The sequence below is a fragment of the Malaclemys terrapin genome, chromosome 17 (assembly GCF_027887155.1).
Source record: "Malaclemys terrapin pileata isolate rMalTer1 chromosome 17, rMalTer1.hap1, whole genome shotgun sequence".
Taxonomy (NCBI): domain Eukaryota; kingdom Metazoa; phylum Chordata; order Testudines; family Emydidae; genus Malaclemys; species Malaclemys terrapin.
In genome coordinates, this window is record NC_071521.1 from 5,894,505 (window position 1) to 5,920,151 (window position 25,647).

Genomic DNA, 25,647 nt, shown 5'->3' on the forward strand with positions numbered 1-25,647 from the left:
TCAACCTACCACCTGAAAGCAAAAAAAAAATAAAAAAAAACCACCCAGAACAAGTCTTCAAACCTCTTCCACTAACACTAAATCCACAAGGCTATTAACTTCAGGATGGCCATAACTACACACACTCTTATTTGAGAGGTGCCTATCCAAACAACAAAAAGATATTTTGCTTCCTCCGCTACCTTCTTCCCTCATTCCCCCCCCCCCCAAAAAAAAATCTATGTTCCCTCTTGTTCAGGAAACATGAAGCTAGAGACAGCAAGAAGTGGCACAGTGGATCAGCATTCCCCTCTACGTGCAGTTCAGCGTCTGGAAGATTCGAGAGATCTGTAGCATGACAGGTCCCGTCTCTGGATCGTTCATCCACTGAGTGCTGTTTAAGGGGTTTTCAAGCATATCTTCAAAGGCTGCCGAGAAAAGGAGGTGGCAACACTCAGTTCATGATGTTTTATTTGGCAAATATTGAGCATTTTGGATGTTTTACAAAATAAAAGGTTAGTTTAAATTGCAGTAGAAATCACGACTTGCTTTGATCACCACAACTCGGTCAGGACAGATCTTGGGATGCCAGAGCCACCCACACAGAGGCCTTCTCCCCACCCCAGCCTCCCTGGCAACACAACTGCACTGGAGCAGCACTGCCAGCGACTCCTCCTGGCTGTGGCTATTGGGGGGACGAGAAGGAGATAGTACAAAAGCCAGCTGTGTTATGTTCTACCTAGGTACTCCTATGGCGCCCATCACCACAGTACCTCAATGCCTCCAGCAATGAGTTTACTCTCCCAACGCCCCTGTGAGGTAAAGCATTATCCCCATTTTACAGGTGGGGAAACTAAGGCACAGAGGCGTGCCCCTAGGTCGCACAGGGAGCCCATGGCAGAGCCAGGAAGTGAACTATAATCTCTTGAGTCCCAGTCAAGCGCCTTGGCCACAAGACGATCCTTCTTTCCTGGAAAAGTTCTCTAGGGCTAGAGGGGGAATAATGTGTTATCCCACCAGCCAGCAAGCTCCTTCCTCCACCAGCCTAATCGCTGCCCTCTCACCTTGGACTGGAGTCAAGGGCATGCATGCTGCCATGGGAACAGTAGACCCCAACTTCCATGGTGTGTGCTGGGGGAAGGGTCCCCTCCATTTGTAGATTTTGGAAGGATGACCTAGGCCCAAATGGCTAAAAATAGTTCTCTTTACCTGTGTCAAACAACCCCTCTATCCCAAGATTACTTTTGACTGTTTATTTTAACTTATTTTGCATTTCACTTAGCTTGGATGATGCACAGACAAGTCAGTGCCACTTTGTAGTTCTCATGCACTAACACATTGCTGCAAGATTTGGGTTGCAAAAACGGCAAGAAACAAGAACATTCGATCCAATAGTTTACAGATGCTTGGGACATGGGTCCGACAGACATCTAGCTTCCCACTGAGTTAGAATGCTGAAATTTGGAACTCACTCATGGGCCACACACACAAGTCTGACCTTTTCAGAAGTCACCTAAAGGTCGGTGTAACAATTTACATAACAGAGTCTGGCCAACTCTGGCATAGAAGTTAATGGTCCAATTTTCCAAAGGTGATAAGCACCCACAGCTCCCAATAAAGTCAACAAGAGCTGTAGGTACTCAACACCTCTGAATGCCAGACTATAAATACTTTGCTAAGGTCACAAAGCAGGTCTCTGGCAGAACTGAGAATAAAATATAGCTCTCATGCTTCGACCACTAGACCATGCTTCCTCCTCTTTTGGGGAGAAGCGAGAGATTAAAAATATATTGAACTAAAGAAGAACTTTTGATCTTTTTTCATAACTAGGTATTTTCTAATTCAATGCAAATATTCATGTTAAAATGCATGACACTGGCAATAAGCCGAGGTATCATTAGCTACAGTACGTGCTCGATGCTCATCCAAGCTTTATACATGTGTACAATGACATTTCATTTTCTATTTTTATATCCTGCGGTGCAGCATGGAACCCTCCCTCTGAAACGAAGATGCCACTTGTTTAGAAATCAGGGTGGGCAGGTTCTGCTCCTGCATTATTTAAAAGCCATGAAACTTCACAGTAACCGTAAGTGTTCAAAAGATCCACTGCAAAGGTATTCACATGCAATCTATGTTTTAAAACATGCCTTTAAAGAAGTCTAGGTAAAACTGAGGCCAAAGATTAAGCATGTTCATATATTGCAGAAAGGCCAAATATCTCCCTACTAAATATCTCCCTGCGTGGAGTTTCCTCAGAGCAACCCATCAACCACAGATTTACATTTCAGTCTCTTTTGGGTTCATTAGTGCTGTGGCTTTCCCAGCCACAGATGCCTTTTGACCGAGCTAACACAGATGCTCTACAGCGCAAACCTCCAAAAAGGGTGAAGCATGTGTCCATAGCTGTTATTTCAGACTTGGCAGGACACACACACACAAGTCCTTAGCTGGCAGCTTTCAGTTCAGTTAAACTCAGCCAACCACTGCCCTCTGAGTAATGAGCAGACTTCAATCTACAGTGAGCTGTACTACAGCATGCATTCTCTTCCACACTTTTTGCAGCTAAGGACCCCAGGATACCAAGCAGAGATCTACATTTTCCCTGCCAAACTCTGGCCACGTTGGGTGCGCCGAGTCTCCTAGATCCACATGATTACTCTAGCCAGCAGCCATGACATTCTAGATGGTGGCAGGTTGAAATCAGAGATTCAGTGTCATATCTGACAGCCCCAGGATTGTTCCCAAGCCCCTGTTGCCCACATGGCATCAGCACTACAAAGCAAGCTGTCAGGCTGCACCCTCCCCCATCTATTCACTTAGCTTTATTTAAATAGAGTATTTTCTGATTGTCAGCAACTGTGGAAGCAATGCTTCTTTGTCAGAAGCCAGGACAGTACTTACCTAACAGCGTTTTAGGGTTCGTTAGCCCTAACTGTACCACTGGGTTTTCTAGGATGGCTTGAAAGAGAGGGCTAGTGGTGTCAATTCCCTTATCTAAATCCTCTGGAGATGGCTTTCTGTCTCCCAGCAACCATTCACACTGTAAAAGTCAGCAGGCATGACAAGTTTATAATTAGTTCCATTAAAACGCAAGCTCGGGAGACTTCAATCCCGCATGTAAATAAGGCACAAAACATCCTAGACAAAGTTTATCATCCCTGCATGCAATTTGAAAGAGTAAACCATGTATCTATTAACACATTAACTGCTATTCCAATCTCCTAGAACTGGAAGGGACCTTGAAAGGTCATCGAGTCCAGCCCCCTGCCTTCACTAGCTGGACCAAGTACTAATTTTGCCCCAGATCCCTAAGTGGCCCCCTCAAGGATTGAACTCACAACCCTGGGTTTAGCAGGCCAATGCTCAAACTACTGAGCTATCCCTCCCCCCTAAGGTCCTATTCACTTAGGTCCTGCTCCAAGTCAACTGCAAGGCTCCCATTACTCGAGCAGGAGCTGGACTAGAGCCTGATACAGCAGTAAAAGTGATTTCTGGCTTTCAAACCCACATGAGGTGACATTCTGTAGATCACATTGGAAATCTACAGCTTGTTCCAGGACGTCATCCTCCTACACCAGAACCCTCCAGGATTCTCAAATCCAAAGCTGGAGGGCAGGCTCACTGAGCTAACTGTCAGGAGCACATCTCAAAATCCCAGCGTGGTCAACTCAGCCCTTTCCCCTTCAGGAGAGGATAAAATGAGTATTCCTCTATGTGCGCGCACGTGTGTGTGCCCGGGGGGGGGAGGAAGGAGGGGAGGGAGAAATGTTCCTTCAGATGAGAACCTCAAAACACCAATTCCCATGTTCCTGGCCAAAGTTCTCCATCTCAACATTTCCACTCCGCAAGCAGTTCTCTCAACACTGTGCAGGATGCTGGCTGACTGCCACTCTCCAGCCCAGAAGTGACTGCTTTCCAGTGGTGTAGGTAGTTAGTTTCAAAGATGCACATTATTTAATCAGGTTTGCTTCAACTCCAATAACTGCTAGGACTGGAATATGAAGAGCAAGGCCATGTAAAATGGGGCTAGTTTGAATTAAAAATATGACCAAGCACCATGCGGTTCAGCGATCAAGAATTCTCAACTGAGCAAATGATCATCCTAGCAATTAGGAATGAAAATAACAGGATACTCACAGCTCCGTTTTGCTGGTTGTTGTTTACTCTGAGTGCATCTATCACTTCTTTTTCATCAAAGCCCATCTCCATCAAGGCAATGACAGCCTAAATCAGAAACACAGCTTATTACACGCAGCATTTAGCTTGGCCCATGGCAGCTACAACACACACAAGGAATGAATCGTATCCCTTCTCCTTCTGTAGAAAAGCTCTTCCTTCTCCACATACAGCAAAAGAGCAGAAGGCGACGGTCCCGGTTTTAAGCATCCCAACTGGCTTTATTAAGTCAGATTCTCCTCACTAGAGGAGCCAATGGGATTTTCTGTGTGACAGAGGACAATATAGCAGAATATATTCCCTTTTGACTATTTTATTTCCTAAAAAGCTTTTATTGAGTGCAAACTGTTGGCAAGCAGAGATTCAAGAGATTTTAAAGGTCTACCATCTGGCTACAAGTGGCCTGTTTCCAATCCACTGGCACAACCAGGCCCTGATCCATGACTGGAGTCCTTAGACACTACTGTAATAAAAGTGACTAATAATAAAATAGCAGCAGCCAAATCCTGCTTCTATTGAAATAAAGGTCAAAAATCCCACTTGTCACCAGGAGCAGGATTTGGCTCCAAAAAAGCAGGATGGGATGGGAAGCAGGAACTCCCATGTCTAACACACATTCCTTCTGTGACCATGAGCAATTCACTCATCTCCATTGCCTGTTTTCCCTCCCCCCATCAGTCAGAGCACTCAGACCTACCTATCTCACTAGCGCATTGTGAGGAAAAAATGTTTGCAGAGCTGTTTGAAGATTAAGAGTACTAAGTATTACTGCACTGCTCCAATGCTCAGGTGAAAGAGAAATGATTGAATGATCCCTCGTTATAATATTGTTCCACGCCAATATCCTCGGGACTCAGAGGGGGAACAGATTCCTCTCACTAGAAGCCTCTCTCTTTGCTGGTAATCTGGCAGCAGTCTCCACCCTTGCACCTACTACTTACACGGAACGTCTGGACAAACACAGCAGCACCAATGTAAAATTATATATAAGGAAATGCAGCCCCCAGCATGCAAGAGGTGAACTTCCCCATACCTAGCTCCTACAAATCAAACAAGCACTGGAAGAACTAGTTATTTTCCCTTTCTTGCTCTTCTCTGGTCACACCCCTTAGTTGCTTGTATCAGGACGTGTTAATATCAGAATGTCTTCTTTTTAAATGAGGTTTTCACAGCGTTAGGAGTTCAGTTATAGTACATGTGCCATTTGCAGGCTGTGGCACTAATTTTAGATTGGGCAATGTGACATTTAGGAGAGGGTTGTGATGGGTCAGAAGCCAGGCTAGAGAGTCTCTTAAGAAGTAGGTTAAAGTCTAAACCACATGTCAAATGGAACAGTTTGCTTTAACTCTCACATCCAGTTTTGAAAGTAACTTGTTTTGTACTGAAGGACAGAAGTTACTTGCTTTGAATCAACTTACTTCCATTTTCCCTTTACCACTATGCATTTGCAGGGTTAGATTTTGCTCTCAGTTACACAGGGTCAAATCAGGTTGACTTCAGTGAGTTCCAGCTATGTAACTAAGCAGCATTTGGTTGTAGCCCACGGTTTCCTTCAGGTTCAACACAAGCCTTGGAATAAGGACAAGAAAGGCTGCTGTCTGCATCAGTCATTTCTAATATCCCATCGTACTCCTCTTCAGATATTTTGGTTTTCATTTCTGTATCTAGAGATGGAATAGTTTTATTCCTGTTTCCTATTTGTATGCAACTCAGAAAAGTAGAAAGGTACGTATATCTATTGGCAACAGTTATCTTAGGAAACCCAGCCACCATCTAGTCTGCCCTAGGCAAAAGGAACCCAGGATTCTATCCTAAGGATAAAAACCTGGATCCACCCAGGGAAAAAACTCCCATTAACTTCAGTGAGGCCAGGATTTCACTCCTGTGGTTAAAGGCTTCCTTTACTAACTGTTCTTACAAAGCCAAATACTCCAGATGTTATGGTGCTACACAAATAATGATTCCTAAACACTGATCTGGAACTAGTCCACTTTCCATCACTACATTATTTCATTGCAATGTAGGCAAATTGACATTTCATATACAAGTGACCTTCCTCATGCACAGAAAGAAAATTTACAAACAGACAAATTGGAGCCAGGTTATTTAGTGACTGGGACATTAAATGGTGGGCACAGTTGAAATATAGGCTGGCAAGACAAGTGTATTTAGCTTGGTCTTTTTAAGAAGGTTAATTGCCTGTAATAGTCATGATTTAGATTAGACTACTAAACGGCAGAATGAAAAAGGTAAGAAATGAGCAGGCAGAATCTGAAATGTGTCGTGAAATATGAGAGAGGAGGCAAGCCCCAAGGGAACAACTGCAGATTTAAAGGGAAGCAGAAAGGAGAGTTTGTAAGCCAAATTCTGTTCTTAACTACACTGGTGAAAATCTAGAGTTCACTGAAGTAGATCTGAATTTCCACTGGTGCAACAGAAATGCAGCCATGCAAGTCATGAGAACACAGCCAGGATGTGGTATGGAGCCAGATAACTGGGATGCTGGGGATGGGAGACAGGATTTTAAAACTTGTACTTCATGCTCCATATCCAAGGCTTGTGGTTTTCTGGCAATAAAACACATGCTGTCACGTGCATTTGCGAGTTCTAGTAATTAGATTTAGTTCTGGTGTGCATTAAATATTTAGAACTGTGTATCTGAATATTTTAAAAGGTCTTTTTCAGACGTAAGTAATTTTACTCATGTCTTAACATTAGCTATTAAGTTGTTGATGGATCTTGTCAAAGTCTCAGGAAACCTTTAGTGGTAAAAGCAGATCTATCTTGAATTCTAAACAGCACCTCCTGGTGAGTTTAAGGGGAAATAATCACACAAGTTGTTCTGAACAGGGATAAATTTTCTATGCACGATATTTATAATAGTTCAGATAAACAACTTGGAGATGTTTCACAGTCACTTCTGCAAACTCTTCAAGATTCAGCTTAAATGCTCTTTTGTTCCCTTCTACGGTAAGAGTCCTCAGGGCACCATAATTAATATCCTATGGTGCTTCTTCACCAATACACACAACTACATTATTTCCTTGGCTTTAGTAGTGGGAGCAAATCATGATTACAAACAGCTACATCAAGAGATTAGCCCCAACACTGGGGCAGACCTAACAACACTGGTAATTTAGATGCACCTGTGTTAGAGACTGTAGCATATAGGTACTGGGCGGTATTCTTTTAAATATTTTAAGAGTCCTCTAATGGTCCTCAATATCTTCTGTGTTTAAAAGCCTCCAGAACCCTCCCAGAGCAGCAGTGTATATAGGTATCCAGACCTGACATGTTGCATATAGTTAATAAACGTGGTTATTTGGAGTCCACTGTGTCCCCGTGGTTTCCTTCATATTACATTTGTTGGGTAAAGAGTAAAAGACAGACAAGACATACTCGTGGGTCAGGACGAAATTCTCTTTTCCTGCGGATCTTCTTGAATATTTCCGTCAGCTCATCCTTGGGCTCTTCCCCACCAGCTTCCAAACTAGGACCAGCAATTGCTCCAGCAGAGGAAGCACCCACTTCAGAGGCAGCTTCTAATGAGGTCTGACCTGGAAGCGGTGCATCAACCGTGGGGTCATCTGCGTGTTCTATCAACCACTCCATGGCCTGCGTCACTGACATACTGAGACACAAAGTTAACGGAAACCATTATGGGGAGTCAGCAAAGCTCAACGGGTATGTTCTACTCTGCAGGTCAGAGCGAGCCTCCGAGCCCAGCTAGACAGACTCCAACTAGCTTCACAGTGTGGACACTGTGGCTCCAGCAGAGACACTGGCTAGCCACCTGAGCTCAGACCAGGGGATCAGTTGGGCTTGAGAGCCCGAGCAGCAACATCTACACTCAAGCCAATGGAGTGTGGGAGGCTTACTCCCAAGCTGCAGGGGAGACAGACTCAGTGAGTAAATCATCATCCCACACAGATTTGGCTTTTGTTCCTAGGACTTTCAGCATCACTAGCTAGTTTGTATCAGGATGTTCCTGAAATACCACGGACACCACAAAACTGATTTCTCCTGAGCCAATAGTGAAAGGAGAGGTGAGGTGAGGTGAAGATAGAGGAAAGCCAGGGTTCAAGATGAGCTGAAGCAGCAATCTAGCATTTTTAAACATGCTTTTGCTTCCATTTCAAACACAGAAAGTCACTCTTCCCCTTACAGGTCAGAAGAAACTCTCACTTTGCAATTAACAATGTGATGTCTTCCCAAGTTTCCACAGCACCTGAAACCATAGCCCAGAGAGGTGAACTGCCCCGTTCATTTCTATGGCGTATTAAGTCCAATACCCAGTGACTATCATTTAAAATGTCAACACTGGGAACTGTTTCACTGTCAATCAACACATGCAAATAAGGAGAGGAGCAAGCACATCACACACAGTTTACCGTGAAGGACAGCTCATTTTGGTACCGGGAGTGGATGGTGCTTGGGTGAGCATCTCCCCTTCTTTCCCCCACACTTATCCCTGGAGCCCAAAAGAGCATCTGAGCCCTACCAAGCAGAGCCTATGAGCATTTGGACTCCACTGAAAAGGAGCCACGCCCAAGGAGATCACTGTGATCATAGTTTGAACCTCTGCATAATCTGCTGTATCTCATATCATTTTGGTATCTGAAGTAGGGGAAGCTTGGGATAGTACCAGCATATCACTCCCCCATTTGTGCCCTGGGGAAAGCAGAGAAAGGAAAAATCCAGAGATGGGATGGGCACAGTCACACCAGTAATTTTATAACCTAAGAAGAAAGGAACAGCCCTGGAAATCACTGTTTGGATGTGGGGACAGAAATTATTAATTTTAAATGGCTCTAGAAGTCAGCGTGAAATGTTTCTTCTACAGTTTAAGGATTGGGTCTGTTTTTTTCTTTCTTTTTTTAAATTGAGAGTGTGAATTTAATACTCATGAATGATGCCAAATACAGAGACCCCCCATTTATTCTCAGAACAAGTCCAGCACAGTCAGCAGCAGAGTAAGGTTCTCTCACTTGAGACCCACTCCCCACTCATATGGACTTCTACCCTGAGCAGGGTTGTTCCCTGGGCTAGTGCTTTGCCCAGTCTTGGATTAGGTGTCCCAAGAGGGGGTTTACAGCAAATGCATTATTATCCAAATAATAATATGCACCAGTTATCTCAGTAATTAGCAATCCTGTACACTGAGTGCTGCGTATACTCACTGGTTTAACCGAAGGGCTTTGACAGCTCGGCTCTCTGGAAACCCCATTTCTGTAAGCTGGCGCAGGGCTATTTCATCCACTCTGTCTTCCTCATCCTCATCCAACATGGCTACAGACAAAACACAGATTCAGGTTAGGATTTCAAGCCAAAATAAGTCCCTGCTCCATCTGGAAAGATATCTGCTAAGTTTGAATCCTTAGTCTTCCCTTTCCCACCCTAGCAAATCAGAAAGTGAGAGAAAAACCTATTAAGTCTTCTAGTTTAACCCCATCAGCTCAGCTAACGCTGGATTGTTCCCAGGGCTTTGTCAAGAACAGTGTTCAACGTCTCAAATGACGGGGAGTGGGTTTCCTCACTACCCTTAACGTTCTGTTCCACTCGGGACTGAGCTTTCAAGCATTTAGACATGAGCAGGCCTTACGCAAACAAGCAGTACTGCTGACTTCTAGGAGACACGGTGAAGAATTATGAGAGAGAGAGAGAGAGAGAGAGAGAGAGAGAGAGAAAGAAATGTGGTGGGATCAGACCCTAATAAATCCCAGAGTCAGGAAGTTTTCCATTATATTCACCCTACATTTTCCCTTTTCTCCATTTAATCCTAACTCTTAGGGTAGGTCTACACTAAAAAAAAAAAAGGTGTTCTTAATCTGGGTTAAAATAGCCCTGAAGATATGGCAATTTAGGTTAGCAATTTGAGTTCAACCCTATGGTCCTCCATAGCCTTTACCTCTAGCTGCTAACCCAAGTTAAAAGACAAGTTACCAAGTCTTCACTGCTATTTAACCCCCGTAAGCTAACACAGGTTAGCCAACTGGAGTTAAGAACATACTTTTGTTTTGTTTTTTTGCAGTGTAGACATACCCTTTTAGTGCCCTACACTCTAAACCATTCCTCACCATCCCTAGAACTGCAGTTTGAGTGAAGTTTTCCAGTAGTTATACTGTACTAGGAATAACTTTACATTTACATGGTACCTCTCATCCCAAAGTGCTTTTCAAACAAAAACCAATACACAAGGGATGAAATCCTCCCCAATTCAATTCAATGAGAATTCTGCGGAGCTACTTGCAGCAGGGGGAGGTTCCCAGAGATGGGTCTGACCCGGTCCCAGGAGCAGTCCCTGCAGGGGAAGAGGAAATCCCATCCCGCCCCAGCATCTGGAGACCAGCGTATGGTAAGAGGCTCCAGGCCTGTCCCTCCCCTACACTAGCCAGATTTCATGGGCGAGATCAGATTTCACAGTCCATGACACGTTTTTCACAGCCATGAATTTGGTAGGGCCCTAAGTATAGGACAGGCATCTTTTTAAAAATAAGCCATCAAATTGAGACCGATTAGTAAGAGGGAAGAGTGTTACCTACTGAATATCCAACAGCACTTCCTTCCTCTGCACCTGAGTATTCCTCAGAAGAGTCCCACTGATGTATTGACCCATCCCACCTCTGCTTAGCTTGGGAGATAAGAAGGAATCACAGTACAAGGTGGGTATGGCTACAGGCATTTTGTAATAGGATGAATAAACATTTTGGGTACTTCTTGACAAGACTAGTAAAAACATGGCTCCATAAAACACATTGGGGACACGTTCTTACCATTTGCCTTCTTAAATAGTTCAACTGCATCTGGGTTCAGTGCTAGCAATTTCTGTGCAACTTCTATAAGTGAAACTAAGATCTTCCGGAGCTCTGTCTGGAACTGCAAGAAAGGAAACTGTCAAAACATTTAGATAGGAAGCTACCAATAGCCATCTTCACTTAATACATCTATTGTTAGAGTCTGTACGCTATGCCCTTGCCCCCTGTAGAGAAAGTTGCTTTATTATGGCTTTGCTTTCACTGTGTTTAGCCTATCAAAAAACTGTTGGCATGTTTCCCCTGGAGTGCTATATAGAGCAAGAATTGCCATGCAGGAAGGGTTGTTTATTTCTTCCATTGCTTTTAGTCCCATAAGAAAATGACACTAGCTCAGAAAGCTTATTTCTTACTGGAAACAGGGTCCCAGCCCTGTAAGGAGCTTTGTGTGGGCAGACAGAAGTCAGTGGGCCTCTGGTCAGATGCTGTGGAGTTCCTTTGAGGCCTGGGGACTCCGGTTTCTATAAAGGGATGAAAGACACTTGGCTAGTGTCATTTTCTTCCTACAACCAGCTTCTTCTGCGACTTGTCATACCGATATGTCACGGCTTCCCTTCCTTCATCTGGAAATATCTTTAGCGTATCCCGTATACAACAGGGCAAGCTGCTCACTAAACATGTTAAGTTTTCCAGGCTTCATTTTAATTAATAGTAAGTGCTAAGGACGTTTAACTTTTTTTTTTAAGAAAATTTTTCAATATTTTATTTATTGACTATTTAACAGCATGTACTCTGCACATAGGGCTTTGCTACTTCATGCACATGGCAGTATCAAACCTGAAGAAGCAAATCACACTATCTGTTGAACACACATTGAACACATACTCATAAGGTCCTTCAGCATTTTGAAAGCTGCACAGTGCTGGGGCATTTTTAAACTTTGAAAATAGAGACAAGAGGAAAACTAACTGCCTCAAACTCCACATATAATCAACATTTTTATGCAAACAAAATGCAGTCACATTTAATAAGCTATTTATAAATGGAACCTTAAATGATCAATAGCTGTATTATGTTATTAACCCTTTAAGTATATGAGGTGTTATAAGCATATCAGCATGAGGCATTATAGACGGTTATAAGCAACCTACTGACCTTTTAGACTAACATTTGATTAACCCATTTATTAAGACTTCTATTAAGTATTCATTAATCCTTTACAAATGGAACCTTAATGTAACCCAGAATGCAGTAGAAACTTGGAATTAAAGTTTATTTTCTGCAGGGAACAGTTTATAATCACACTGGGCTTTTAATTAAGATCTTTATTAGAACCATGTAGGTAGCCACTAAGACAAAAGATCAGGTACATTTTTTTTTTTTTTTAAATTCCTTTGGTGAAAAACATGGAACAAAATGGGTAAATATTTTGTACAGGTATAGGGCAGTTTCACTATTATGACCATGTATGAGAGAATGCCCAAAAACCAGGGAATGAAGATCATACTTCTCTTTAAAAATAACAAACACCACATTCCTCGGCAGTATTTCCAACCAAACTATGCACTGCTGTGCTAGTGCATTAGAATCTGAAAGTGCCTACGCTTTATCATTCAGTGAGAAATGCAAGAAGTAAAACACAGCATAAACATGGAAAACCTTAATTTGATTCTTAAAGTTGAGTTTTAAATTACCTATGCTACTGGTATATTAAGCACGTTTCCCCCTGCCCAATGTATTATTTTTAACCTGAGACATGGACCATACATTTTCACTTATTTCAAAAGAAATAAGCAATAGGCCCAAGTTTCAGTGAAGTCTTCAAGACAAGATGAACTAACCTATGGATGTGACAGAGAAAGGTTAAATCAGGGGGAAAATCTAGATTTAGCATGTAAATTAAATGAGATAAAAAGCACCATACTTACATCCCTCATGTTGTGGTGGGCCACAGTGCGATCTACATTGCGAGAGGGCAGATTTGCTGTTGCTTTGAGAATAGCATCCTTATCGGGAGCTTTCTGTTCCTGCTTCCTCTAACCAAGAAAAGGAAGCATGGTCAGATTTTGTAATTTGTTATCCACTGAAATACAGTAATAAAAATTATGCTATAGCCGACTGATTTCATATTCTCTTGTAGGCAAGCAAGTGATGTAAAGTAACTTGTGACTAAGGGAATTGACTAGCACTAATTAATAGCACTAATACTTTGTAATCACAGGGCCAAATCAGACTTGCTGTGTCACATATTTTTCATAAAAATAAATCAATTTTCCCACATTCTCCACAGGGCCACATAGTGCTTTTCACTTAACTATCCCCATTTCGCAGATGGGGAAACTGAGGCACAGAGAGGCAGGAACTGACTGAAAGGTCACACAGTGGAAGGAAATAGAATTCAGGAGTCTCCATTCCCAGTCCCATGCTCTAACCACTATGATACGTTTGTGACATTATCGGATTAAAACATGACCCTATAGATCATTGTTGCAACCACTGTTATATATTTGCAGAAAATCTTGTACAAAGGTTATCAAGTGAGGTGTCTATGAAAAGTTTATGATTTGCTGGTTATGGTTACGCTATCTGTCTGCATTTTTGTATTTGAAGTTATAAGTATTGTCTCTATACTTGGATTTCAAGTGTTTGCTCCTGGGGTAATGCCCACAAGGTAGCTAGCCAGCACATATTGGAGGGACTATTCAAATTGAGTGGCCCATCAAAAGAACATTTAACTGACAATGGACCATGGGAGACGACCATCTACATTTAATGCAATTTCCTGCTGTGACTAGGCGAAATGCATGGACATGGAACTTGCCCATGTGACTCCAAACTCCATCTTGTTGCTGTAATTTTCCACAGTAAGAACAATGGGATGCCCTCCACATGGCAAAAGCTATAAAAGGCCCTGGAAACACCTCCATTTGGTCTTCAATCCTGGTCTTCTTACCTCTGGAGCACCTTTGCTATAAACTGAAGCTCTGAACAAAGGACTGAGTGACCCATCCAAGCTGTAGATATATTCCCGAGACTTGACTTAAGCCAGCCGTTTATTCCATCACTGCTACAAGCCTGAACCAAGAACTTTGCAATTACTGTATGTATTTGATTATTTTAACCAATTTTAACTCTCACCTTTCTTTCTATTTATAAATAAAACTTTAGATGTTTAATTCTAAGGGATTGGCATCGGCATAATTTTTGGGCAAGATCTAAGCTATACATTGACCTGGGTGTGTGGCTGGTCATCTGGGATCAGAAGAACCTTTCATTTGATGAGACTGGTTGTAAAGAACCACTCTGAATCCGGTATTTTTGGTGGTGATACAAGAATTGGAATGCCCAAGGAAACTGCTTTTAGGACTTCTTGTTAATCAGTGTGGTGAAACAGGAGTTTACTTTTGTGGCTGGTTCGGTATAGTTTATGAAAGAATCACCACCAGATTTGGGTTATATTTGCCCTATTTCTCAGCACTTTGTTCTGAATTTGGCATCCTCAGCTGTGGCCCAGTGAGCCACAGTTACAGTGGCGTAGTTGGCAGAATAGGCTAACTCAGTGGCATCCCAGCACCTCAGGTGACACCCCAAAGGGCCCAAACCCGTCACAATGTTCCTTCCATGTAGGGCACTCTCTTCAAACGTATCTGTCCTCTGTTCAAAATTAGTAGGGAGATGTGAGTTGTGTGAACACCTTATGTGCCATTTAATACTGAAAGCGCCGCATTGTTTGTAAATACAGTGCCGGGAAATACAGTGCCCTAGACTAGCTCCAAATTTTCAACATACAGTCCAAAAATGGAAGGCTTGAAGTCCAAAGACAGAGATGCACAGAGGACATAGTGTGAGGAAGGGGGTGTGACATGCAGCACAGCAAGACCCCAGAGGGGCAGTGCACAGGGAAATAGAGCTACCTACAGGAAGCAAATGGCAGAAGAGAAAAACAGGTTTGCACATACAAGCAGACCTCCAGCAATTCACAAGGACAAGCAAAGGCACAGCTCAGTACATCTGCAGATGATGGCAGCTACAGCACCACCTGGGCAGAAATGTCCTTTTGGAGAACGTGGACCCACTGTAATAACAATTACACCCCGAGGGGGAAAAAAAGCAACCCACTGTTATCCCAGTTGGAGATAAAGTTGAAGTTCTAGCAGGGCCAATGCTTGTGCCCCAGAGTATGTCTACACTGGAGCTGGGAGCCAGCCCTCCAGCTCCAGCCAACAGACTTGTGCTAGTGGTGTTGCTCTAATGCGCTAAAAATAACTGTGTGGATTCTACCCCCTGGATCTGAGCTCCCTGCTGGTGCTGCAACATCCCCACAGCTATTTTGGCTCGCTCCCAGCTCCAGTGTAGACAAACTCCTAGAGACCTGGTTACAGGGCCAGAGACCAGGTGCAGCTAAAGATGAATTAGAGCAGCTAGACACAACTTTCTAAAGGGCAGATCTATCTGAGGGTACAACCTAAAATAATAGATTTATTCTGTTATTAGACATTCAAAGATCAACCTTACAGCATTTCCACAGAGCGTATCTATCCTGTTTGAGGCAAACATTACTGTTAATTTACAGTTCTAATGCTTATGGTGTTCTCTGGGAAGTTTCAAAGGAACATGAATCCTCGTGAAATTAATTTATTTAATCTTTAATTAAATGGGTGCATTTGCCTCCATAAATACATAGTGAACACCCACAGCTACACTTTTCCAAGTTGTTAATAAAAGGGGGGAAATGCAGACTAGAAAAAACCTACAAATCTTCTGAACTTACTTTTTCCTCTGCTGAGACTTCTGCCATTTTGGGAGGCGGAGGGGGAGCTCGCTTCTTTACCAATAACAAGACATCTAGAAAGAGAAGATACTGGAATATGTTAGAAGTAACATGCAATGGGCCATGGTCAGGCAATTTAGAACGAAAAATTTACGAACTGTAAAATGAAGGATGTCAGTTTGGGGCTAATTGCTCCTGTATTCCCCCTGCATGGTCCCTCGAGGACATCCACTGAGAGCTTCCAGCTCCCAGATGCACCTCTCTTAAGCGGAGACCTGTATTTCTCTCCCTGCCGACTGGGGTTTTAAGGCTGCATAGCCCCCCTCCCCCCCCACCACCCTCCACTGTGATGACCCTGCAAGCCAGTTTGCCTGACACACTTTGCCAGCAGCCCCTGTGCGTTGCTCTCTCCCACCGAGGGCCATGAACAGCACAATGCCAGTAGTTACAAGGTACTGCTCAGCTCTTTCTGAGCTAGCACCTTTATTCTTGAGGTAAAAGCATTACAGAGTAAACAAAACAAAAAAAACCACCAATGAAATTTCCTATATGCATGCAAAAAGCTTACTAGAGGTCACCCATCAGTCCTATGGGGCCAAAATTTTCCCAACCCTTCCAAGAGGGTTGGGGCCCTTGGACAGAAGGTCCTGTCCATTTGCTGGATCAGAAAGAAGGCCCGAGTCAGTTTAAACGCAGCTTTTTATGCCCCAAACCCTTTCTTTGTTGGTCTCTGGAAAATCCACTTTGCACTAGTATGTGCCAGCTGTCCCAGAGGGTGGCACCTCTCCAAAGGGGTTTCACCTAAGTCACCCCTTACTGTGTTTGGTACCTTGAGGAGCTGTGACAACCCTCCCCACTGGAGTTGCATACAATCCCTGTCCCACAGTGATAAATACAATACAGTCCCCAGAGAGATTGCATGTGGTTGCAACATCGGTCACATTAGAAATTGTAAAATGAAGGTTTTAATAGAAATGGGGTTTTGTTTGCATTCTTTGCAGTTTCAGGGATTTTCCAGATTTAACCGTTTTTGGATAGAAACATTCCCCTTCTCTGTTTGCAACTCATGCACTCCAGCATTATGCTAGTGCAAGCAATCCAACTGCTGCATCTCTATATTAGGGCATAAAAGTCAAAAAATTAAATTGATAATAAAATCACTGGACAAAGTTAAGCTGACTGGTCTATGGGTCAGGTGGAGTGACGTACAAAGAGTAAATAAAATGCTGAAAAGTTAGATTTGAACAATCCTTTCAGTTGTAATCATCTGAGATATCGCTGGGAAATGGCTTATTTTAATATGTGCAGTTAAAAAGTCAGACCTTTGCAGCCAAATTCTGACATCAGTTAAACAGTTTTATCCTGGATTTACAGTTCTAATAGAATTCAGAACATGGTTCATCATTAGTTACATTTCATCTACATGTTAAACCCGCTTATCCCTAGTTTTGCTCCCCGCCTTCCCCCTGCCCCAGGAAAGGAGCTCCTTGTGGCCCCAACTCCCCTAAAATGGATTGTGCTGTTTGCAAAAGTCACAACAACTGCTCCACCACAAGAATCCAATAGCAATGAGTTCCCTGCCAAACCAGAGGTTGGAAAGAAAACCTAGAGCCAAACCACCTATGGTGTTCTCTACCCTGGGGATTTGCCCTAATTATAGCTATGAGTAGCCAGCCACCTGTATAGCTGCACCAGTGCAAATCCCTAGCCTATGCATGTAATGCCACTACCTGCAGCGGTGAAGCTTACCCCTACTTGAGGTGCAAATGGCAGCTTAGAGCAGCTCGCTCTGCTTAGACTAGGTGACTGCCCACCAATGGCTATAACTGGAGCAAATCTTCTGGACAGATAAAGGTAAATCTGAAAGATCTCAGATCACATCACATGCTTTCCCTTTAGGCTGTTCATACAAATATTTTGCACTTACAAAAAGAACCTTTCTTCCAAATCTTCTTCTTTAAATCCATTGGCTTAATTAAGTCTCCAGTACCCCTGTGATGTAGGTCATTAATATATCAATTTACAGGAAGGGGAGCTGGGGAGACAGGCATGTTGAGGCCTAAATTAATGGGAGTTTCTGAAAATGTATGTGTCCAATAAAGAATAGAACCCAGTTACCTGACTACTCTAACCTTTAGACCTGCCTTTGTCTCACATTAAGCCTTTTTGCATTTTAATTCTACAGGCTAAACACACACCTGGAGCAATTGCACTATAACCAGCGGAGTTATACTAGGTATCCATTCTGATCTACACCTGCAAAGCACACCGTAAGCCTACAGTGCTATAAAACTGAGACGCTGAAATAAAAACTTCAGAAAGCAACATAACCCCACTATTTGACTTGGAGACCTGATCTGATAAAGGTGGTATCTTTCTTTTTTTTTAAATTTATTACTTATTTACTTATAGTCAAATTAGGGTTGTTGATTAATCGCAGTTAACTCACGCAATTAATTTTTTTAATCGTGATTAATTTTTTGGAGTTAATCGCAGTTTTAATAGCACTGTTTAATGATAGAATACCAATTGAAATTTATTAAATATTTTGAATGTTTTTCTACATTTTCATATATATTGTATTCTGGGTTGTAACTGAAATCAAAGTGTATATTATTTTTTATTACAAATATTTGCACTGTAAAAATGATAAAAGAAATAGTATTTTTCAATTCAACTCATACAGATGATGTAGTGGAAGGGCAACTTACAAATGTAGGGTTTTTTTGTTACATAACTACACTCAACAAAACAATGTAAAACTTCAGAGCTTACAAGTCCACTCAGTCCTACTTCTTGTTCAACCAATCGCTCAGACAAAAGTTTGTTTACATTTACAGGATATAATACTGCCCTCTTCTGATTTACAATGTCACCAGAAAGTGAGAACAGGCATTTGCATGGCACTTTTGTAGCTGGCATTTCAAGATATTTGCATGCCAGATATGGTAAACATTCTTATGCCCCTTCATGCTTCAGCCACCGTTCCACAGGACATGCTTCCATGCCGACGATGCTCGTTAAAAGAATAATGCGTTAATTAAATTTGATACAATTTTCCCCCAAGGTGTTCAGTATGTCCCCTGCTCTGTGTTTTACCCGCATTCTGCCATATATTTCATGTTATAGCAGTCTAAGATGATGACCCAGCACATGTTCGTTTTAAGAACACTTTCACTGCAGATTTGACAAAACGCAAAGAAGGTACCAATGTGAGATTTCTAAACACAGCTACAGCACTCAACCCGAGGTTTAAGAATCTGAAGTGCCTTCTAAAATCTCAGAGGGATGAGGTGTGAAGCATGTTTTCAGAAGTTTTAAAAGAGCAACACTCTCATGCGGAAACTACAGTACCTAAACTACCAAAAAAGAAAATCAACCTTCTGCTGGGGGCATCCGACTTAGATAATGAAAATGAATGTGCATCGGTCCGCACTGCTTGGGATTGTTATCAAGCAGAACCCATCATCACCATGGACGTATGTCTCCTGGAATGGCGGCTGAAGCATGAAAGGACACATGACTCATCTGGCATGTAAATATCTTGCGATACCAGCTACAACAGTGCCATGTGAACGCCTGTTCTCACTTTCAGGTGACATTGTAAACAAGAAGCGGGCAGCATTATCTCTTGCAAATGTAAACAAACTTGTTTGTCTGAGTGACTGGCTGAAGTAGGACTGAGTGGACTCGCAGGCTCTAAAATTTTAGATTGTTTTATTTTTGAGGTTCTTTTGTACATAATTCTACATTTGTAAGTTCAACTTTCGTGATAAAGCGATTGCACTACAGTACTTGTATTAGGTGAACTGAAAAATACTATTTCTTTTGTTTTTTTACAGTGCAAATACTTGTAATCAAAAATTAATATAAAGCAAGCACTGTACACCTTGTATTCTGTGTTGTAATTGAAATCAATATATTTGAAAATGTAGAAAACATCCAAAAATATTTTTAAAATTGGTATTCTATTATTGTTTAACAGCGCGATCAAACAAAATTAATTGCGCGATCAAACAAAATTAATTGCGCGATCAAACAAAATAATTAATTTTTTTAATCGCTTTACAGCCCTACCAAATATCCAAAAGCCAATTCAAAATAAAAGTATGAATGGGGTGGTATTCATAATGGTCTAATTTGTGTTTACCATCCTCAAACACAATTGCAAAGGGTAAATGTTGTGCATTGTTTGAATCTATTAGACTTATCTGATTACAACTCTAGTTCCTTTTTTTGTCTGTCTTAAAACAAATTTACAAAATAAAAAAATCATTTAATCTACTGGCTCAACTACTGTATATAATTCATGTTTTTATTTCTTAAAAAAAAAAAAACAATGTTGCAGCAAGCAACAAAAACATATATGATAGTCTAAACACATTCTATTTCCTGTACCTTTTAGCCATTTTATCAGCGCCCTTGTCTCAGAACCCAGAATAGGCATTAAGGTCAGAACTTGGCATGCACCTCACAATTAAATACAGTCTCATGTTACTAGGCTTACAGGCTAGGATTGCATGAATGAGGTTCAATCATAGAGCTCTCCTACCTTTATCTTGAATATTTTCCTCCAAGACTGTTTTTGTATCTGTCAGCACCTTCTCTGAAGTAGCATGGATCAATTTATGATGCGTTATGCTTTTTGGATCCTCTAAGCTCCCAGGTACACACTAGAGAAAATGATAAATACTAAGCATCAGAGAACAGGAATAATAAGCCTACTGCATGAATCACTGTACCTCGTATTGAAGGGAGTTTCCACATTTGAACTGTGCCAGCATTTACCAGTCTCTTCATACCTTAAGTAATAGGACAGTGGATCTCAAACTTGTGTCCTGGTGACCCCTTTCACATAGCAAGCCTCTGAGTGCGACCCCCCGACTTATAAATTAAAAAACACATTTTTATATATTTAACACCATTATAAATGCTGGCAGCAAAGCGGGGTTTGGGGTGGAGGCTGACAGTTTGCGACTCCCCGTGTAATAACCTCACGACCTCCTGAGGGGTCCTGACCCCCAGTTTGAGAACCCTGTAGTAGGACAATATGCCAGAGGCTAATGCACTGAGTAGAATGTGCACTAAAGAAACGGAGATTTGAGTCATGGTGTAACACAGTACTCACTGTGGTAGTGAAGCAGCAAATGGGTTTTTTTCCTACATAGCCAAGTGCCCTGGCTGCGAGGGGAAAACATCCAAAAGGAGGATTTCAGATCTATCATAGTGATGCTTTTAAAATTCAAAGCTGGAAAAAAGCAATATCTAGGTTCCTGCTGCCTGACTGATGCTCTAAACAATTTTTTGAAACAGCTAACTTCAAAGACCAAACCCTGCAGCCCTTTCACATATGAATGGTCCTTTGGAAGTCAGTAGGCTACTCATGTAATAGCTACAGGAGCAGGCTTCAAAAAACTGAAAGAGAAATGTCAGGTAGAAATATTTGGTAAGATATAATATGTTATTATGATAATTTATTTAATCCGGTGACCTGGAAAACATGACAATGAGAGACCATTAATTTAACATTATCAGAGAGGGTTAATTTTGTTCCTCTCTCCTTAAAAAGTGACAAATTAGTCCAAAAACCCTTAAGACTTTTCATATGAAAAATATAAGGCCAATGCTGAAATATTGCTTGAAAGTGGTAGGCATCTCAACTGGAATTGTTAGCATTTGATTATCAGCCACTGCCTCCCTAATGTGCATACTCAGAGCTTCTACGGATTTTTTAAAAAATATGTACTGCTGAGAAATATAGGTTTGAGCCGTAAATAATGTCCTATGTTCATTTCAGTCTGAGCACCCCCGGAGCATTCACGGTTCAAGAGCAAACTTCTCTCTCTCTCTCTCTCTGTTACTTTACTACTGAAAATTCTTCCGCTCTATTCCACGCTGAGTAGGTCGCAACTGGATCATTGTGTCCAGTTCTGGGCGCCACATTTCAGGAAGGATGTGGACAAATTGGAGAAAGTCCAGAGACAAGGAACAAAAATAAAGATCTAGAAAACATGACTTATCAGAGAAGATTGAAAAAACTGGGTTTGTTTAGCCTGAAGAAGAGAAAACAGAGGGGACATGATTACAGTTTTCAAGTACGTAAAAGGTTGCTACAAGGAAGAAGGAGAAAAATTGATCTCCTTAACCTCTGAGGATAGGACAAGAAGCAATGGGCTTAAATTGCAGCAAAGGGAGGTTTAGGTTGGACATTAGTAAAAACCGCCTGTCAGGATGTTAAGCACTGGAATAAATTGCCCAGGGAGGTTGTGGAATCTTCATCATTGGAGATTTTTAAGAGCAAGTTAGACAAACACCTATCAGGGGATAGTCTAGATAATACTTAATCCTGCCATGCGTGCAGGGGACTGAACTAGATGACCTCTCGAGGTCCCTTCCAGTCCTACGATTCTATGGGTTGGGGCGATGCAGATGGTTTGCAATTTTCTATCACTAATAAAAGCAAACATTTCCTAATTCCACAGATAGAAAGGGTTTGCTAAGAAAATTGCTTTAAAGCTGAACCAACAATTTCACTTTAGTAGATGACATTTTTGAGCAGCTCCTTCAGAAGAACTGGAGGTGAGGACAGTAGAAGTTAATGAAGATCTGCATTCAGTGAGCCAGTTTCTGATCTCAAGTACATCAGTAAAACACCACGTAGACTGGATTTACACTGCTGTAAGAGCAGATTCTATCACACTGCTCAGGGGTGAAATCTCTGGGCGCTAGGGCCAATATACAGACAAAAGGGAGACTTGGGGGAAAGACTGACAGCTCAGATAGTAGCAATTAGGCCTTCAAGTTAAAAGGCTGAAGAAAACGAACACTGAGTTTTTAAAACATTCTTGCAATACTGAAGGCTGCAATGCCGCTAGCAGGTGTCTCCTTCACAAAGAGTGTTAAATGCACAAGCCTTCTGCCTAATCTAGCAATCACTGCTTGCTCACACACTATCATATGTAGTGATACTTTGCACCTCTATTGCACCTGTCAGAGGATCTCACAGCACTTGCAAACACCAAGCACTACAAGAACTCCTTGCTGTACAGAAGAACACACAAATATAGAAAGAATGTCTGTGTCTTGCCCCAGGTCCCTCAATGAAATCAATACCAGAGCTAGCCTCTAGACTCCCTTTTGGCTGTAAACCACTAGACTGAACAGTGTTTTCTGTAGCTTTTCTTCTTGATCTGAGAAATATTCACAGTACGTCTAATTTTTCCTCCTAGTATCCTATGATTAGAAATGCACCAACTGTTAAAAACAGAAGTAGGGTACTGGATCATTTGAAGATATTTTTGCAGCATATGTCACTGCGTTCTCATTACGAAACCGGAAACTCAAAACCCCTGGGCTTGCCGTACAAATGCTGTCAGAAGTTAGATTATAACAGTGCCCAGCAATGCCAACGTACTTACAAAGCCTGACACAAAATCAGGGATTCTCCTCTATCTCGGAAAAAAATCTGATTGGATTAAGGAAAACCGTTCCCTAGCACCCAGTATATAAGTTAAGACTGTGCATCAGGCCCACCGCAGGTGTAAATTGGCAAAATTCCACTGAAGTCAATGGAGCTCTCCTGATCTGCACCAGCTGAGGATCTGGCCCTTTTTGTCCAGGTATCAAAGACTGCACAGGATTAAGCTTTTGGTAAACTCAGCAAATGTAAGCATCTAGCCTCTGAATGTATGTAGCCCAGTGAAGCTTTAGAAAGGAGCTTGGCGTTTTACCCTGCTTGGCTATTTTAGCATTGCGACACAAAATACGAATCCATCCACAGCTTCAACTGGCTCATCTTCACGCGAGAACGGTTCAGTGACCCAGAGTGACAGACTCCCAGAATAACATTACATCAGTGCATCTAGAGGCTTCTCATTTGTTCCAGGGGAAACAGGGAATGTAACAGTTGAAATGTGGGAAAAGGAGAAACTAAAATCACTGAAGCCACAAGATTGATAAAGTCGCTCATCTCACCCAGGCAACTCACTGAGCCCAAGCAAAACATTTAATAACCACAATCTTGCTCACAAAAATGAAAACAGAGCTTTCTGAATGAGATTCTTTTCAATATACATTTTTATCTAAGCATTTTTACTCTGTTCTCTGCAAGTGTCTTTCCCTTCTAAAAGAAGGTATTTACCATTGACTTCAATGGGTTCTTTGGTACTTTGTAAACATTAGTATTAATCTAACTCAGGGTTTTCAGAGTGCTTTTAGAATCCATGATCTCGCCACCTGCCCTGCAGTCAGTGTGGTCATTAGAGAGCTCAACTGTTTGTTCCTTTACTTATACTTGTAAAACTATGGTAAACATGTAAACTATAGTTTGTAACCTGTCCTTTAAATCAGCTTCTGTACCCAATGACTGAAAGATAGCTAAAGTAACGCCAGTATTTAAAAAGGGCTCTAGAGATGATCTAACATCAGTACCGGGCAAATTAGTTGAAACAATAGTAAAGAATAAAATAGACACATAGAAGAACATCAATTGTTGGGCAAAAGTCTACATGGTTTCTGTAAAGAGAAATCATGTCTTACTAATCTATTAGAGTTCTTCGAAGGGGTCAACAAACATGTGGACAAGGGGGATCCAGTGGACATAGTGTACTTAGATTTCCAGAAAGCCTTTGACAAGGTCCCTCACCAAAGGCTCTTACGTAAATTAAATTGTCATGGGATAAGAGGAAAGATCCTTTCATGGACTGAGAACTGATTAAAAGACAGGGAACAAAGGGTAGGAATAAATGGTAAATTTTCAGAATTGAGAGTGGTATCTAGTGGTGTTCCCCAAGGGTCAGTCCTCGGACCAAACCTATTCAACTTATTCATGAATGATCTGGAGAAAGGGGTAAACAACGAGGTGGCAAAGTTTGCAGACGATACTAAACTGCTCAAGAAAGTTAAGACCAAAGCAGACTGTGAAGAACTTCAAAAAGATCTCACAAAACTAAGTGACTGGGTAACAAAATGGCAAATAAAATTTAATGTGGATAAATGTAAAGTAATGCACATTGGAAAAAATAACTCCAACTATACATACAACTAATTGCTATTTTAGCTACAACTAATCAGGAAAGAGATCTTGGAGTCATCGTGGATAGTTCTCTGAAGACGTCCACGCAGTGTGCAGCGGCAGTCAAAAAAGCAAACAGGATGTTAAGAATCATTACAAAAGGGATAGAGAATAAGACGGAGAATATCTTATTGCCTTTATATAAATCCATGGTACACCCACATCTTGAATACTGCGTACAGATGTGGTCTCATCTCAAAAAAGATATACTGGCATTAGAAAAAGTTCAGAGAAGGGCAACTAAAATGATTAGGGGTTTGGAACGGGTCCCATATGAGGAGAGACTGAAGAAGCTAGGACTTTTCAGATTGGAAAGAGGAGACGAAGGGGGGATATGATAGAGGTATATAAAATCATGAGTGGTGTGGAGAAAGTGAAGAAGGAAAAGTTATTTACTTGTTCCCATAATATAAGAACTAGGGGCCACCAAATGAAATTAATGGGCAACAGGTTTAAAACAAATAAAAGGAAGTTCTTCTTCACAAAGCGCACAGTCAACTTGTGGAACTCCTTGCCTGAGGAGGTTGTGAAGGCTAGGACTAGAACAGGGTTTAAAAGAGAACTGGATAAATTCATGGAGGTTAAGTTCATTAATGGCTATTAGCCAGGATGGATAAGGAATGGTGTCCCTAGCCTCTGTTTGTCAGAGGGTGGAGATGGATGGCAGGAGAGAGATCACTTGATCATTACCTGTTAGGTTAACTCCCTCTGGGGCACCTGACATTGGCCACGGTCGGCAGACAGGATACTGGGCTGGATGGACCTTTGGTGTGACCCTGCATGGCCGTTATGTTCTTCTTATACATCAAAATGCACCAGTTTTATCACAAGTCTTCAGCTCCTGATTTAAATTATTTCTGAACACCTCTAACACATCAACAGGGCTGCAGTGA

At 41.8% G+C, this 25,647-nt stretch overlaps 1 protein-coding gene across 3 annotated transcripts in view; it reads right to left on the reverse strand.

Moving 5' to 3' along the window:
- Positions 1 to 202: 202 nt before the first annotated feature.
- The window catches only part of UBAC1 (UBA domain containing 1), a 29,769-nt gene continuing 4,324 nt past the window's right edge, over positions 203 to 25,647 (reverse strand). For 2 of the 3 annotated variants that reach the window (XM_054007361.1, XM_054007362.1), the window contains exons 2-11: positions 20,234 to 20,354; positions 15,682 to 15,755; positions 12,839 to 12,946; positions 11,324 to 11,431; positions 10,932 to 11,034; positions 9,339 to 9,447; positions 7,558 to 7,789; positions 4,120 to 4,206; positions 2,884 to 3,022; positions 203 to 407 (exon numbers count right to left, since the gene is read on the reverse strand). In XM_054007361.1, the coding sequence (XP_053863336.1) occupies positions 292 to 407; positions 2,884 to 3,022; positions 4,120 to 4,206; positions 7,558 to 7,789; positions 9,339 to 9,447; positions 10,932 to 11,034; positions 11,324 to 11,431; positions 12,839 to 12,946; positions 15,682 to 15,755; positions 20,234 to 20,354 (1,197 nt within the window). In that variant the 3' untranslated portion in view covers positions 203 to 291. The remainder of the gene's footprint in view (positions 408 to 2,883; positions 3,023 to 4,119; positions 4,207 to 7,557; positions 7,790 to 9,338; positions 9,448 to 10,931; positions 11,035 to 11,323; positions 11,432 to 12,838; positions 12,947 to 15,681; positions 15,756 to 20,233; positions 20,355 to 25,647) is intronic. The other variant, XM_054007363.1, reaches the window with a different exon arrangement.